Source organism: Amblyomma americanum, chromosome 1, assembly GCF_052857255.1.
Source record: "Amblyomma americanum isolate KBUSLIRL-KWMA chromosome 1, ASM5285725v1, whole genome shotgun sequence".
NCBI lineage: Eukaryota > Metazoa > Arthropoda > Arachnida > Ixodida > Ixodidae > Amblyomma > Amblyomma americanum.
This window is the reverse complement of record NC_135497.1, coordinates 112,678,135-112,696,066: the sequence shown is the minus strand read 5'-3', so window position 1 is coordinate 112,696,066 and position 17,932 is coordinate 112,678,135. Positions and strand designations below refer to the sequence as shown.

At 47.9% G+C, this 17,932-nt stretch overlaps 1 protein-coding gene across 1 annotated transcript in view; it reads left to right on the top strand.

Annotated features, from left to right (window-relative positions):
- Positions 1-17,932, top strand: part of LOC144134959 (aurora kinase A-A-like) — a 37,839-nt gene that overhangs the window by 18,210 nt on the left and 1,697 nt on the right. Inside the window, exons 6-7 of the mRNA XM_077667750.1 lie at positions 643-791; positions 10,328-10,559. Coding sequence (XP_077523876.1) covers positions 643-791; positions 10,328-10,559 — 381 coding nt within the window. The remainder of the gene's footprint in view (positions 1-642; positions 792-10,327; positions 10,560-17,932) is intronic.

Here is a 17,932-nt window from a genome sequence, read left to right as displayed (position 1 = left end):
GTTCGATCCCGGTCACAGCGGTCAAATATCGATTTAGGCAAAAAGCGAGAGGCCAGTTTGTTCTTAAGTACAATGTATGTCACCTACATTATGACTTGGGGTACTTTGACAAGAACTGAACTGTTATTTCATCTGTAGTGTTCCAGGCCTTTTTTAGACTTTTGGTGTCTGTGTCTGTAGTGCACAGAGTACGGTAGTATATTGAGGCCACTTGCTGCCGTTTTATGCAGCTAATGGCCATCATCCACCCTCTCCGGAAAAAGCCAAGTGAGTGGTGTTTTCACAAATGTTATTGGCAGAAAATGTATGCTAGATTTTAACATGAATCACAAGACCGCTTACAGTTCCAAAGTCAGCCATCGAAGAAGCACATCAGTTCTGGTGGCTTGTTCCCTCGTGCAGTCCACTAGTGCTGCTAGCCATGCTGCTTGGTCACATACTTCATACCTCTTGTAGTATATTTAGACGGCAACAGCATTTGAGCAACGTTAAGTGTTGAAGGTTGAAGATATACCATTGACAAAGAGACCATTCTGGAGCCACTAATAAAACCACCACGACATATATAGCGGTGCTGTGCAAAACAACAGGGCACGGTTGCCATGCTCTTGAGGTTCTGATGGGCCTTTTCCTCTTGTGCAGTACATATACCAACTGTGTAATGCACTCAAGGTCTGCCACAGTCTAAATGTCATCCACCGCGACATCAAACCCGAGAACCTGCTCCTGGGCATCAATGGAGAAATAAAGATTGCGGACTTTGGCTGGTCCGTACACGCGCCCTTTTCAAGGTAAGTGTATCAACCATTTTTTTTTTCAACTTGCAATCTCTTTTCTTTGTACCTGGGGATTGGGTGAATGTAAAGGAGACTGTATTACAGCCTTGTTTTGTGTGCATCTTTGCTTCTGTTGTGCACCTTGTGCACCTTACACAGCAGCGCAGTGGCCATAGCATTTGGCTTCTCAGCACACAAGATCTTGGTTCATCTTCGGCCATTGCTGCTCCATTTCAACAGGGGCGAAATGCAAATCCACCTTTTTGCTGAGATTTTGGTGCTCACTAAAGAAACGCCAATATTTGAAATATTGGCCTTCTGCTGTATTATGTCACAGCGAACGGCAGTTTTTGGCACGTAAAAGTTAAAACACTAATCTACTGTCACGCCATTCTTCATCAGTGAGATACGCAAGTGATGTGTTTAAATTTCAGTGTATTACGATAACCCAGTTGAACATCTTAATAACAAGCTGGAAAATGAATGAGGCTGATTATGAAACTCTTTTTAAAGCGGGGTTCGGGATGTATGGTGATACTCTAATTTGCTGAATAAAAGCTGATTTGTCCTTCACAGTAGTGCTTTCCTGTAATAATCTGCAGTGCCTGTGCATACACATGCATGCGCATATAATGGCACTACAACTTTCAAGAGGTAGTTGTCCGTGGTGAGAAAGGAAATGTATAGAGGTAACGGGATGTGTATGAGGGATTAGAGGGCAATCTTCCTCAATTCGGATCAGCCAAAAAGAGCTGGTTCTCAGAGCCTGGTCCACGACAGCCACGCATAAATATATTGTACTCAATGTTTGTTCTTCAAATCTGCCGGCAGGCGGCTTTATCCCTTTGTGATGCAAAACGTGACCCGATTCATCTTGATCGATCGCATCCAGCCAGAGCCAAATCTGCGTTGTTCAAGACTGTTGTGGTAACTTTGCACGTCATATCTCGAATGTTCCCTATCAGGTTTAAATTCAGCACGACCAAGAGCTGCGGGCGCACCGACGACCACTGAGCATACTAGCTGCTTTCTCCACCGACGAACCATTCAGTTTATTGTGGGCGCAGGTCAGCCGAATAACTTTCTTTTAGAGGCTTTCTTTCACGGTCGTCCTCAATGCCTGGATTGCCTTCACCACTACATGACAATAAGCCATGCATTGCACTTGCATCAAGGGCATCATTGTCTCTGAAGGTTCCTTCGCATTCTTTGCTCGCAAAAATGTGAAATATTGGCATGCCACGGTGGTTATGGCGCTAGGCTACTGACCCAAAAGACGCGGACTCGATTCTGACAGCAGCAATCACATTTAAATCGAGATGAAATGCTAGATGCCCGTGTACTGCCCTCCATACGGCAGCTCATGGCCATAGTCTCTTTGGGATGTTTAACGTCTAGAAACTGTAAAGCTTGTTTAAAGCAGATGGATGATTGAGTTGAAAAATTTTTTCTCATAAAAATGGTTTATTCGAAGAATTTTATTCAGCTGAAAAAAGTAGGGTAGGAGATCAGCATCAAAACTAGAAATGGCAGGGTTTTAACACAGCTAAAATGCGAAACAATTTGCTTAGCCTGGCAGGCTCATGTTGTTTCTTTGTTGGACCGTCGGCACGTCTGGCAACAAAATTAGAATCGGGTAAAGGTCTGTTCGAGGTTAAGCTGATGGAAGTTGATCAAGATGTCATTGTGTTATGCACAGCGCGCGTGCACTGGTCAGCGAAGCTGATCTGTTCATGGTGCCACGGGTTCGAATCCCAGTCATGGCAATGTTTACTTTATAATTTATTTATTAATCTGTGCTCTTGTCACAAACCTAGAAACATAGCAAGATCTTGCTCGGGCTTTACGCATCGGAAAATTGCTGGGATTTAAATCGGTTGTACCTAATGAAACAAGCAAAAGACCGGAGCAAAAGCTCGGACTGAAGCGAGCGTGGCGAGCTTCTCTCTGTATACGGCTAATCACGTGTTCATGTCACGTGGTACGGTGGATGCTCGACGCTGGTGGTGCAGTCACATGGTATGACGTCAGGCGTGTGAAGCCTGGGTGGAAAGTGCAGCTTTTGTTTCAATCATTGATGACTAGCCTGTTTCTGTAAAACTTAAATTTTGTTTAAATTGATGGTCAGCCACACAAGATTGTAATAATTTACTAAGCAAACAACGTCGGATATATCCGTTTTATTTTTTGGAAGAAGCGTGTGGGTTAGCGATACAGCTCAAGTTACAAACGAGTTTCGGATATATTTTCTCGGCATGTAAATCTCAGGTTAAATAAGAGAACGTAGCTTCAAGAATGGTGTGCTGCTCAACAACTTTTATGTCCTATCCGCTGCCTAAAATTGAGCGCTCTCTTGGGAATCCTTTATTTTTAAGCTCGGAAAAGCATGACCATTGTTTTTCGGGGATTTATTCTTAGCTGATTTGATTGTGACGGATGTCAGTCATTTAGCGATGAAATGTCCTCCTGTGTTGGGCTGTATTAGGAGAGCTGTAAGAGTTCAAGAATTACCCATGCATGTAATAGCTTTCCTTCTTGGTGGATGCACAGATGCCAGCCGAGGCTGTGCTCCACCAAGATAACACTGTGTAATCCTCTGACGTGAGCATTCACACCCTCTCTGCCTGAAAAATGACACAACAAAATTAGACATCAAAGAAGGGCGACGCTACCTGGCTTTCAGTATTTTTCAGTCTGTAAGTTTCACCCCCTGCAAATGGCAGTTTTACACAAAAAGTCTCACACAAATATCACTATTGTATAATACACACCTGCTCATTCGGAAAGTGCTATAAAACACTGAGGGCTCTTCGTCGGAGAGTGTGATACACTTGCGGCAGCTGCCATGTGCAGACAATACTCGAGCACTGGCCAGGGTGCTTTATTTCTCTGGTGTGCTTTTTCTTTTTGGTTGGCTTTATCAGCTGGGGAGCTCTTGCAGGTCTGCATATGCAAGGTTTGAATTACGCCAGTCCTGATAATATTGCTCTCGTCATACAGTCTCCCTGCTTCCCGGAACCTATTCTCCAGCACACATTCTCCAGCACACATCCTCAGGCGGCGTCAAAAAATGTGGCTTTTGAGAATAGGAAATGGTGCAGTAACTGTCCTGCTTCATGTTTGACACCTCAAATGCGCATCAGGGAAGGAAGGTGGGAGTGAAAGAAGAGATATGGGTGCTGCAGTGGAGTACTCCAGAATAATTTCGGCCACCTGGGAATCTTTAATGTGCACTTACATCGCACATCACATGTGCGCCTTTTGCGTTTCGCCTCCATCGAAACGCGGCCACCGCAGTTTGGTTCAAACCCAAGTACTCCGGCTAGGTAGCGTAACGCGCTAACACCAGAGCCACCCCACCGCGAGCCGCCATCACATTCAGTAAGAAAGAACAGTGAATGAATGAGTGGGCAATTTGATTCGAAAAAGGTTAGGACGCCACACTCTGAAAAAGTTCAGCAGGGCACTGAGATGCACTTGGCTTCGTCACTGGGTTCCATGGAGTCTTCTGGTGTCTGGATGTGGAGGGCAGAGGTGTACTGGGGTTGGAGGCATTGGTTTTCTCTTCAGATTAGTTACTGGTCATGCCAAAAGATGCCGTGTGGCAGTGCATGATTTTTCATTGTACTATATGACTCACAGATGGAAAATTAAAAAGAACATGACTTACAGGAAAATATAAAAATGTGGTATGTGAATACGCATTCTTGGTGCTGCACATGTGCAGGGCTTGGTATGCAACAACATACATTTAGCACTGTCTTTTCGGGAGATGTATGCCACAGTGGCCTTGAAAAGATTAAGATTTGATGCTAAACTGAAGGTGGAGGTGAGTTAATTGCTGCTCAGGGGCCTTTCACATTTCTTGCTGTGGCGTGGCAGTTGCACTGTTCAGTTTGTGACACGGAGGCCTCTCTGCTGCATGAACTGTTGGTAATTTACGGACTGGACAGCTCTGTGGAATGAACTACAGATGTTTTTCATGTTTTGTTACAACACAGGCTGTAGGTTAACAGTGTGCAGTTTAACAGAGAAAGTTAATGGGTTGTAACTATGTGCTACGTGGCCTAATACAGTCCATGTTCAACATGCAATGACATAAACTTGGTGCAGCTGGCACGCCGGATAATACTGGTCCAGTGAATTAGCTGCTATACAAAGAACATAAAAGCGTATGTGGTTGCCCAAAGGTCAACTCGGCTTTACCTAAATATTCTCTATAGCCTTAAGGGGCTCTGAAACACCTTACGAGTAGAGGACACCAACTTGCTCAATCACTGCATTGTTTTGTCATGAACGCCTGAGCCAAATTATACGCTCCTTCATGCAGCAGAGATCTCACAATCACGCGCGAAAGATGGCGAACCCTTCCTCGCGACTTTTTCATGTTCTGACCCTCCTCCGTCGCTCGCATATTTGTATACAAGTTGAGTGATGGCTATTGGTTAGATTCCTTCCGACGTCAGGCATCTACCAAGGCCGCGGATAATAAGCCGTGTAGTTCCGGTGGGTCCGAGAGCTCTCCCCCGGAGGTGGAGCCGGCGGAGGAGCACCGACCTTCCAATGTGCAAAAAGTGACGAGAGGAGAAAGAAAGGCGCGAAGAGGCTAAATTCAATTTTTGACTACAGATAACTCTGTTTCTACAAAGCGCATTAAAAAATTCTTCTCGGACAGTACTCGTGAAGCAGCGTTCTTTAACATTTCAGGCATAATGCAACTTTATCAGAGCCCCTTTCAGAGCCCCTTTAATGGTATGCCTGTTGGTGTCAGGGTCTATGGACATTGTAAATCTTCAATCAGACTGAGGATGAACAGTCAACTACTAGCCAGTCGGCGATGCAGCTCCTGCTAAGCACCTCTGTGACCAAGCCTGCCACTTGATTCTGTTGAGACAGCACTCACCGGCACCTTGCCATGAACCCAGAACCTGAACTGCAGCTGTGCCATATTATTGCCAAGACGGGCTTCCAGCCATTTAGTGGTACGCATGGTATTGCAACCCTTTCCTCCAAGAGAGCAGCAGTTAACCAAGCTTAACCAGGTTAGTCGGCAAGTGGGAAGGCATTAGAGCCTACTATACAGCAAGGTTTACCGATTGAGGGTCGGAAATCTTGCAAAGATACGACCAGCTCTTAGAGCGGACTGCAGTTTGTGAGCCTAAAAATTTCACTCTGTTCGCAAGGCTGCACAAGTGCGACAACACACTTGCTTGCTATGCCAGTGTGTTTTTTTAGAAAATTTACATACCATAGTTCTAAACAATCGGAATTATTGGCAGCATCACTTGGGTAAGCTGGATGGCGGGGCTCACAACAGTTGACGTCGCACTCTCCTGAAATACCCCTTGGGTAGAGGCAGGCGAAAATGTGCAGAGAGGTGTTGATCATTTCTCTTTAAATACAAAGGCCGAACGAGTCCGATGGAACGTTGCCCTTTAGGGCGACCGACCGCGGTAGTAACACGCGCTCGAGTTGATTAGAGACCACCCGCTGAGAAGACGTCAGGGCCTGCGCCACGGCGCCATTCAGTCATCGTGTCGTTCTGCAGGCGACTAAATAATGTTGTTTATCTTCTTCCTCCTCCTCTAGATTATTCGTTCATGCAGAGTTGAAACTTGACTCTTAATGTTCTGCTTTGAAGTCGAAATGTTTCATGGTGCTGTGATGTGGCACCACATCCAGAAAGCGGCCACTGTTATCGTGAGTAATGAAGATTTTAAATCTGGAAAGGTTGTGCAAGAGCGTGGCTTAAACTTCATGAACTTCACTGATATACATGTTAATGCTGAAGAACTATGTCTGTTTATTCTCTAATCACAGGTAGGAAAAAATATGTTTCAGCAAACATTATATTTTAGAATGCTTGCATCACTGAATGTTCGCGAACGTGCCTTCATCTCTGGCACTCATTCGGGGTAGTAGAATCAGCAGATGATCGAATTTTAATTGGCAGCAAAATTTCCTCTAAGGGGTCTAAGGTAAAGTTTTTGTCAGTGAGTTTTACATGAAAACCATAAATGGGCAATAACTCATTGTTTCTGGCTATTTTCGCAGGTCATTATGAATTCAGCCATTGTTGCAGGCTAACGTTGCTGCAGGCTTTTGTAGGCTATTTATAAGGTGACTCTTTCGTTTTCCGATATAAGCAGCAGCCCGGAAAGAGAAAAAGTGGATATCTGCCCAGTGCAGGCATCAAACCTGAATTCCTTGGCACGGCAGCCCAAGGAGCCTCAACCACTCGGTCAAAACTATGCATGCAGTGCATGTAAATGTTTTAGACATGGGAGGCTTGTTTCTACATTGTTAATGTTTTTGCTTCTTTTGGCCTTTTCACGAGCCAACGGCTGCAAAATTGATGTTTGTTCTGCATAAAGCTTGCTTGTTGGCCTTCTTACAGAAACTCTCATTAGGTAAATTACGAAGCCATAATTTTTATGCTAGTCCCCTGTGAATTGACTGTCAATTCTTGTTAACTGAACGCATTTATTCACTCTGAAATGAGTATTTATGGAAACAACTTAAACACACGAAAGTGGTTAGAAGGCGAACCACCATTCAAGATGCTGGTCGCCGCAGTGGCTCAGTGGTTATGACGCTTGGCTGCTGACTCGAAAGGACGAGGGTTCGATCCCGGCCCCGGCGGTCGAATTTCGATGGAGGCGAAATTCAAGAGGCCCATCTACTGTGCGATGTCAGTGAACGTTAAAGAAGCCCAGGTGGTCGAAATTTCGAGAGCCATTCACTGCGGCGTGCCTCGTAGTCTTAGATGTTTTGTGATGTTCAAACCCCTTAAGCCTTAAGTTCAAGTTGCTTGTTATTGCACAAACGGGCCTAAGTCTTTTTTTGTCCACCCGCTTAACAACCTGACGTGCTAAGCTGGGAATAGTCGCCTTGTTCACGCAACACATGTGACCATACGTAGACATGTAGCATCTTCGAACCGTGGTTCAGACGCTATGTGTTGAAACAGTTATGTTCGTGGATTTTTGAAGGTTACCCTATTCTAATTGAACTTGTACGGTAGGTTTCTATCGTTCCCGATTGCTTTCGCACAGTTTGGCAGCCATGCGACATTTAATTTGGGCGCAAGTAGAGTTTGAAACTTGTCATTTTCACAGCATTTTATCAAAATACTCTTCATTTTCAGTCACTACATCAGCCATTCTGCACGCATATGAGTTTTTCTAGCTTCTGGCCGCGGGCTCAGTTTCAGTGTCGATGTGCTGTTTCCGCTGTTTTAAAACTTTTCCACTGTGTTTTTGAAAACTGGTTCGTGGTGGCCTTCGCGAGGACTCGAAGCAGTGTGATGTGGCTACCAACCCAAAAGGTTTGTGAAGACCCACCTGAGTTGCTTTTGAAAAGTATGTTCGAGTAATAGTAAGGTGCTGCCTGCTAGGATGTCGCCGTAAAACATTTCTCACTGCAGTCGTCGCCTCCAGTAAATCTCTCATTCTCAGTTGTAGCACAGTAAACTGTATGCTAAATTGAATTTTAGCATGGCATATACTACGGCCACTAGCCAGCAGCGACTGGGAAGGTGCTCGCGAACTGTGCGTGTGAAGAGCCAGGGCTGTACCTGTGAAGTTAGCTGTGATACAGTGAAATGGGCCACATGCCGATAAATTCTGGACCTGTGCATTTTCAATTGGGAGTTCGTGAACTCAATTTTTTCATATAGTAGAATTCAACTGTAATAATCAATATATCAGTAGATCTCCCCTCTACAGGCCTGTATTTTTTGGTGTTGACATTTTACTATCATCAAAAAAGTTCCCTATTTGTTTTCTGTGGCACTCTATACTACTCTATGCAAGCGTTCGACAATCTTAAAAGGAAGGTTTACTATGCATGAAAAGAATGGACCATTTTGTCAATAGTTCCCTAACAGTACCTTACAATATTCCACCGTTCGTTCACAATTGAAATTGATGTCCTCGAATCCTGGACTTGTTCGACGTCTGCAGGATCGTGTGATTGGTGCTCCGGAAAAGCATTAAGAGCAGAGCGGAGAAAAAGTCTCGCAACTCTGTCCGTAACCACAGCAAGCTCTCTCGCCAAACTTCAGAGGTGCGAGGAAAATTAACCTTGCCGACAGGTGCCATTGAGGTAAAGCGCCCAGCACACATTGTGAAGAGAGTTGCTGAAAATGTGGAAAGAACGGGGCGCAGGTTGTTGAAAAAGAGGAGGCATTGAAAGAAGCCGCGAGAAGTAAGAGAAAAAGGGCTGATGTGCCCAGAACTGGGCAGTTCAGTGCACGAAGAAGCGAAGCAGAGGAGACGTCTGTTGCGTGAAAGATCACTGCATTAACATGCGGGAGGCTTCCCGTAGCATGTTGCAGATTCCTTATTTTTCATTCTTGGAATTGTAATCTTTCTGTTGCTGAAAATTGGAGGCTTTAGCCATATATTTCTTCAGCACATTTTTTTATTGCTGGCTATCATTGATAGCTACAGGTGGTAGCTATTCCTGTGGTCAGTTTATAACTCGTTAGGTTTAAAGATCCCGTTCAACAGAAAACCCGGCGACTGTGCCGGTGTGACTGGATCATCCTGACTGGTAAAGAGGGTAGCGGCAGAGAAAAGTAGTTTTACGGTAAACAGGTGGTCAAGCGGAATCTAACCACTTTCCTTTGGGCGAGGAGCTGGGCACTCTACCTCTACACCACCGAAAAATGTCTCTTCAGTGTATAAATGGAGGCCTTGTACGAGCACCTAACACCACACAGTAGCGGAATTAAATTACAAGAACACTGAGTTACTTAAGGTCACGAATTAGCATCACCAGTTAATATGGACATTGATGTGTAATAAAGCAGATTGTTATGGTAGCAAACGTGTCGATGTCTGTGAAAGGGTGTACCAAGGAACTCACAAACAATCAAAGGGAATTTTTAATGGTTTCAAATCATAGTCGTAAGGTGAGCGCCAGTGTCACCCAAAGTTTTTTTGTGTTGGCCATTGTGTAAGACAGTATAGTATCTTGATCATTACCGGCTGTTATATTCAACCATAGTTTCGGACCATGTTGGTAGCAATTTTCAACGGTGCAAGATTGATTCATTGAGTCTTTTAGGGTTCAATTAGTTCTGAATGTACACTGCTTGGCACAGAATTGAAGAGGGTATTCAGTTGACTTATTAATGTTTTAAAATGTTAGAAACAGCATTGTATATACAGAAGTTTCCCGCATGAAAATATTTATGGTGTGCTCATGTCAAAGTTCTGGATTTCAGTGCGTGTCGTCAATACAGATTGCCGACATGTTTTTTCAGCCTTTTCGTTAATATCCTGCATAGGAACTAACAGTGCAGTACCCCCTAGCTTTTTCTGTCTTCATTTCACAACTAGCCTTCTGTCATTGCCCACAGAATTGCGATGCCATCCTCTATTCTTGTTCTGTTCTGAATGCCCATCTGTTTGTGTGGTCTGGCCAACTGGCCTGTAAGACTTATCATCTGGCAGCAGGAGCAAAGATACTGCTTTAGCATCCTTTCTTGTATTTAATTGCGCTTCATTGTCCTCTAATTGTGGTTCTTGCAACCCGGTCTGCAGGCGGGCGACCAGGTGCGGCACACTAGATTACCTGGCACCAGAGATCGTCGAGGGCATTGTGTACGATGAGAAGGTTGACCATTGGGCCCTGGGCATAATCATCTACGAGTTCCTGGTCGGCACGCCGCCTTTCGAATCTGAGACCCGGCAGGAGACATACCGGCGCATTCGTGACGGAAGAGTCCAGTTTCCACCATATGTCTGCGCTGATGCCCGGAACATCATTGTAAATGTGAGCAAGTTTGCCTCTGAGCAAACTGATGATTTGCACAAGACACATCTAGTACACTCCCGTGAAACGGAGCTGGCACGTAAGATACCTAGCAGGGAAGTACGTCCTGGTGACATGCTGGCAGGAACACTTGGACGCTTGTTTATAGGCTAATGCAATGCCCAAATTGACTCTGCTTTCTCGGTCATGAATTGGAAGGTTGATGCGTGTAAGGATTGTAGACGTAAAAATTTTGGTTGCCTATTTTCTTCTCTTTTAGAACGCATAGGACATATGTATACATGGATCATCCCAGTGTGTTCGGCAACAACCGCAAAATAATTTACAATTGAGTTTCTTATCTTATTTGGTTCTGATTTAAGTTTTTATAGACGAACTGTGGCTGTGATGTAGGAGTACAATATAGGTCACTTGAGGCGTGAAAAACTGAGATATAATTTCTGCTCCCTCATTTTATTTCACTGCAACATTAAGGTCAGCCTCTCTCCTGAGCGGGAATCGCAAGGAAGGATGAAGCAGAAATCATATCAATGTTTTTACGCCTCATGTGACCTGCACTGACCTTTTACATCACAGCCATCATTCCAATTTTGAAACCGAAGCATCATCAGACGAAATTTTTTTGTTGTGTAGCCTTCGTAAGACAATACCACATAGTGACCCATGTAGGCTGTTGTATATCCTTACTAAGAAAAGTCGCAACCAGAATTTGGTGTCTTTTGCAGATTTCTACAACCTAGAAGGGGTGCCTCAGTTTAATATCTGGGCGTTGGGGACGTTTGCTTATTGTGTTTGCCTAGCTGAAATCACGCTGGTTTTAAAATTTGTAATTTCGTGCTTCTTTGCCCATGCTGGCAGCATCATGGGAGCCAAACAATTCAACTTTTAAGATAATATACGAGAGACAAGGAAAAATCGCCATCTTGCGTTTGTAAATGGGCAGCTTGAATATTGCCGCCAATATTTGCAGTGTTTGTTCGTTTTTCAAATCTGCCGCGACTCCACCTTATCGCTTTGTTTGCGACGCAAGATGCGACTAGATTTATCTCGATTGATCGCAGCCAGGCAAAGCTGATTCTACGTTGTTCCGGAATGTTCTAGTAACTTTGCGCCGTTTATCTCGAATGTTCCCTATCAGCTTTAAATTGAGCACGGCCTACAGCGGCGGGCATTCTGTTCGACGACCGCCGAGCACGCTTGTCGCTTCGCCGCCGCCGAGTGATTCAGTCCATTTTGGGTGCAAGTCAGCCCAATAAACAGTTCTTTTAGAAGATCCTTTCGTCCGTATTCATCGCTGCTTCGACTGCCGTCACCACTACGTGACATCTGGTGGAGGTGCGGGGTAGCCTTCCATGTTCCGGACGCCCCCTTCAAGTCGTGAAGCCAGCCCAGAGGGCTTCGCACCCGAGGACGAGCCAGCAGCTCAGCGAGCCAGCCGACGTCTCCAGGGAGAGGAGCCTGAGTTCGGGAAACTGCCGGACCGCACCAGACAGCGAAAAGACGCGGCTACGAGCACCGCAACCTCACCGAAGATGTCGACACCGATCATACTGCAGCAGCCGCGGGTGCCGCCAACTTTCAATGGATCCCTAGGCGAAGACCCTGAAGAATGGTTGGACCAATTTGAGCGCGTGGCGTCATTCAACAAGTGGGATGATGCGGCAAAGATTGGACATGTTTTTTTCTCATTGGATGGCTCCGCACGCACGTGGTACGAAAACTACGAGTCGTCCCTTACGACATGGGAGCTATTCAAGAGAGAACTATTGAAGGTATTCACCAGTGTCGTGAGGAAAGAAAGAGCCGAACGACTCCTCGAGTCCAGGATCCAGCTTCCGAATGAGCCCGTCCGCAGTTACGTCGAGGAGATGAAGCGCCTATTTCGCCGCGCCGATCCCGGGATGACCGAGGAAAAGAAAGTTCAGTTCTTAATGCGCGGCGTCAAAGAACAACTCTTTGGCAGCCTCGTCCGTCAGCCGCCAAAAACGGTCGAGGAATTCATGCAGGAAGCCTGCACGATTGAGAAGACCCTCGACGTTCGAGCTCGGCAGTACAATCGCCCTTCCTCTGCCTGTGCAATCCGTTCGGACACGCCGGCCACCACCAGCGACAGCTTGCGGGAAGTTATCCGCGAAATCGTCCGAGAGGAGCTACGCCGATTACTGCCATCTTCCCCACAGCCACAAGCAGCGACTCTGATGGATGTGGTACGGAAAGAAGTGCAACAGGCACTTGGCACCCCGACGGCCACAGAACCCCAGGCCATGACCTACGCCGCTGCAGTAAGGACTGCTCAGCCCCAACGAACACCCCCACGTCCTCCCCGAGATGAGCCACTTGGTCCACAACGCCGCCTCCCAGCCCCCGCCCGCCCAGCCTATGACCGACGCTCAAGCCCCAGGAAATGCGACGCCTGGAGGACTTCCGACAACCGGCCGTTGTGCTTCCATTGCGGTGAGGCCGGCCATATTCTTCGTCACTGCCCGTACCGACGTATGGGTCTTCGAGGATTTGCCGTTAACGCCCCACGACCACGCTTCGGACAACGTCCGCACGAAATCGACGAGTACCTCCGTCGAGAGGAGTACACGCCGAACCGCTTTTCGCGCTCACCATCGCCGTCAACCTCGCGCTTTGCGTCGCCACGCCGCAGCTACGCAGCCGCGGTCCGAGGAAGGTCGCCCGGCCCCCGTAGAGGAAACTAAAAGCAGCAACCTCTGGAGGTGAGGTTGCTCACGAGCTAAACGCCGAAGATCCTCCACCGACCACGCCTCATGAAGACGCTGCACCCGCGACGCCGCATGAAGAACCGACACTCGCTGCACCGACGCCGCACACAATGAGAACCTCGACCACGACGCAAGCTACCTTGAAATCGACGCCGCCACCCAGAGGAGCTTCGACCACACGCCCAACCCGTGACTCGCATGCGCGACGAAGCCGTGACCCGACGCCGAGAGCGACATGCAATGCAAGAGCCAGGACCTCCGACCTAGAAGTGACTATCGACGGCCGGAAAGTTACCGCTCTAGTCGACACAGGAGCCGATTACTCGGTGATGAATGGAACATTCGCTGCGCAGCTCAGAAAAGTCACAACGGCTTGGGACGGCCCACAAATTCGCACCGCTGGGGGCCACCTCATTACGCCATCAGGACGATGCACAGCGCGAGTGACTGTCAAAGGACATACCTATCCTGCAACCTTTGTTGTGCTACCGCAATGCTCCCGCGAAGTGATCTTGGGTATGGATTTCCTTAATGAGCATCAGGCGATCATCGACCTGCGATCCAAGCTGATCACGCTTTCGACGGACGAAGCCATCGCTTCAATGAAAACTCGGGAAAATCACGTTGCCCTAAGTATCCTGGAGGAAGAAGTGAGCGTCCCACCCCGTTCAAGCGTTATCGTGACCGTAGGCGCCACGAAATCCATAAACACTGAAGCCATCATCGAGGGGAACATGCAGTTGCTACTAGACCGAGGAATCAGCATCGCAAGAGGCATCGCACATTTCCGCAATAGCCAGGCCGAAGTACTGCTGACTAACTTCAGCGAAGAATACCGGCATATTAACAGAGGAACGACGATTGCTTTCTACGACGAAATATCTGACGTACGAGATTCCTTCGCCCTCTCCGACCCCTCCGCAGAAGATCCGCCTGACCAAGAGAACTCGCCCACTTTCGACATCAACCCAGCCCTGCACCGGAACAGACAAGACCAGATCCGCAATCTGCTTCAAAACTACAGTGAGTGCTTTTCGACATCGCCGAAGGTGCGACAGACGCCAATTGCCAAGCATCGCATTATAACGGATCAACACGTCCGACCTCTCCATCAAAGCCCCTACCGTGTGTCTCCGCGAGAACGACAAGCCATCCGGGACCAAGTCGAAGAAATGCTTCGCGACGACGTCATCCAGCCTTCAAACAGCCCATGGGCGGCACCGGTTGTTCTAGTGAGAAAGAAAGACGGCGCACTTCGATTCTGCGTGGATTACCGCCGCTTGAACAACATAACAAAAAAGGACGTCTACCCCCTCCCCCGCATCGACGACACACTGGACCGCCTCTGCAACGCCAAATATTTCTCATCGATGGACCTCAAGAGCGGCTACTGGCAAATTGAGGTCGACGAAAGAGATCGCGAGAAGACAGCATTCATAACTCCGGATGGGCTGTTTGAGTTCAAGGTGATGCCATTTGGTCTCTGTTCCGCACCAGCGACGTTTCAGCGAGTAATGGATACAGTGCTGGCAGGCCTGAAGTGGCAGATTTGTCTGGTATATTTAGATGACGTCGTTGTCTTCGCCTCGAACTTTGAAGAGCACCTCAAAAGACTTCGAACAGTACTAGACGCAATCAAGTCGTCTGGCCTAACCTTGAAAGCAGAGAAATGCCATTTTGCCTACGAAGAGCTGCTGTTTCTAGGCCACATCGTTAGCAAGGAAGGAGTACGCCCCGACCCGCAGAAAACAGCCGCTATTGAACAGTTTCAACCGCCGGCCGATAAGAAAGCAGTGCGCAGATTTCTCGGACTATGCGCATATTACCGACGATTTGTGAAAAACTTTTCGCGCATCGCCGAGCCCCTAACCCAACTGACGAAGGCAGACGTGCCGTTTAAATGGGAAGCGCCGCAAGCAGAAGCCTTCAAGGAACTTCAGCGTCGTTTACAGTCCCCACCGATCCTTGCGCATTTTGATGAAAACGCCGATACTGAGGTTCATACCGACGCAAGCAGCGTGGGACTAGGCGCCGTTCTCGTTCAAAAAAGTGACGGGCTGGAGAAGGTCATCGCATACGCTAGCCGTTCCCTTTCCAAGGCCGAGGCTAACTATTCGACCACTGAGAAGGAGTGCCTTGCCATCATCTGGGCTACGTCGAAATTCCGCCCCTACCTCTACGGACGGCCGTTCAAGGTGGTCAGCGACCACCACGCGCTCTGCTGGCTTGCCAATTTGAAGGATCCCTCTGGCCGACTCGCTCGATGGAGTCTGCGTCTCCAGGAGTTTGACGTCACCGTCGTTTACAAGTCCGGACGCAAGCACACTGACGCCGATTGCCTCTCACGAGCCCCTGTAGATGCACCGCCGCTGGACGACGATGAGGACGCCTTCCTGGGACCCATCAGCGCAAGCTCTTTTGCTCAGCAGCAACGCTTGGACCCCAACCTAAAAGGCCTCATCGAGTACCTGGAAGGCAAGGTTTCTTCACCCCCCGCTTCATTCAAGCGAGGACTGTCTTCTTTCTGTGTGCAGAATGAGGTCCTTGTGAAGAACTTTACAGCGAACAAAACAGCTTGCCTCCTTGTTGTACCTACTTGTCTCCGCGAAGAAGTTCTACAGGCTTCACACGACGAGCCGACAGCTGGACATCTCGGGTTTACTCGCACCCTCCGCCGCATTCAAGACAAGTATTACTGGCCCCGACTGTCTGCCGATGTCGCACACTATGTGAAAACATGCCGAGATTGTCAGCGACGAAAGACTCCTCCCACACGACCAGCAGGATTTCTGAACCCCATTGAACCTCCCGCAAGACCCTTTCAGCAGATTGGCATGGACTTGCTTGGCCCTTTTCCAACGTCAACATCTGGAAATAAGTGGATCATCATAGCGACCGACTACCTAACCCGCTACGCCGAGGCGAAAGCCCTACCGAACGGAACAGCAGCAGAAGTGGCCAAATTTTTCGTGGAGTGCATTCTTCTTCGACACGGCGCCCCCGATGTGCTCATCACGGACAGAGGAACAGCATTTACGGCGGAACTCACGCAAGCCATCCTGCGCTACAGCCAAACCAGCCACCGGAGGACAACTGCATACCATCCGCAGACCAACGGACTGACCGAGCGCCTGAACAAAACCATCGCCGATATGCTCGCTATGTATGTCGATGCCGAACATAAAACCTGGGATGTCATCCTGCCTTACGTCGTCTTCGCCTACAACACCGCAGTGCAGGAGACCACCCAGATGACGCCTTTTAGGCTCGTCCATGGCAGGGATGCCACGACCACGCTAGACGCCATGCTGCCCAACGTTACAGAAGAAGAGAACGTCGACGTTGCCGCCTACCTTCAACGCGCAGAAGAAGCTCGAAGGCTTGCCCGATTACGGATCAAAGATCAGCAGCGGTCCGACGCCAGACGCTACAACCTACGAAGACGCAACGCGGAATACAAGCCAGGAGACCAAGTCTGGGTGTGGACGCCCATTCGCCGCCGTGGATTGAGTGAAAAGCTTTTGCGCCGCTATTTCGGCCCGTACAAGGTTCTTCGTCGGCTGGGTGAACTGGATTATGAAGTCATCCCTGACGCAATGACTGCATCCCAGCGACGCCGCGTACGACCAGAAGTTGTCCATGTAGTCCGTCTGAAGCCGTATTATGCGCGCTAAAGGCCGCTGCATTTCCATGCTCTATTTTCGCAAGATCCGTTTTTTTTCCCTTACTAGTCGCTTTATTTGTTTTAATGCATCGGGTCGATGCTTCTTTGAGAGGGGAGTAATGCCGCCAATATTTGCAGTGTTTGTTCGTTTTTCAAATCTGCCGCGACTCCACCTTATCGCTTTGTTTGCGACGCAAGATGCGACTAGATTTATCTCGATTGATCGCAGCCAGGCAAAGCTGATTCTACGTTGTTCCGGAATGTTCTAGTAACTTTGCGCCGTTTATCTCGAATGTTCCCTATCAGCTTTAAATTGAGCACGGCCTACAGCGGCGGGCATTCTGTTCGACGACCGCCGAGCACGCTTGTCGCTTCGCCGCCGCCGAGTGATTCAGTCCATTTTGGGTGCAAGTCAGCCCAATAAACAGTTCTTTTAGAAGATCCTTTCGTCCGTATTCATCGCTGCTTCGACTGCCGTCACCACTACGTGACAATATGGCTCGGCAGACGGCTTATATTCGCATTGTAAAGAATATGAGACCAGTGATATCCACGATGAAGGCTCTTGTACAACGTGCAAACAACAAAAATAGAATTGTACTTATTTGCATACAGCACTACAGGTAATCAAGGCTTAGTAATTGTCATGGTGCTTGCTCAGAAAAGCTAGAAAAGTATCCCAGTCACGGTCGCTCGAGCCTTAACTGATGGAAGTGTGCCCTTTTGCATTTCATCTACCTGGTAATTTAATATAAATGTATTCTAATTTTGTGTGTGTGTGTGTGTGTGTGTGTGTGTGTGTGTGTGTGTGTGTGTGTGTGTGTGTGTGTGTGTGTGTGTGTGTGTGTGTGTGTGTGTGTGTGTGTGTGTGTGTGTGTGTGTGTGTGTGTGTGTGTGTGTGTGTGTGTGTGTGTGTGTGTGTGTGTGTGTGTGTGTGTGTGTGTGTGTGTGTGTGTGTGTGTGTGTGTGTGTGTGTGTGT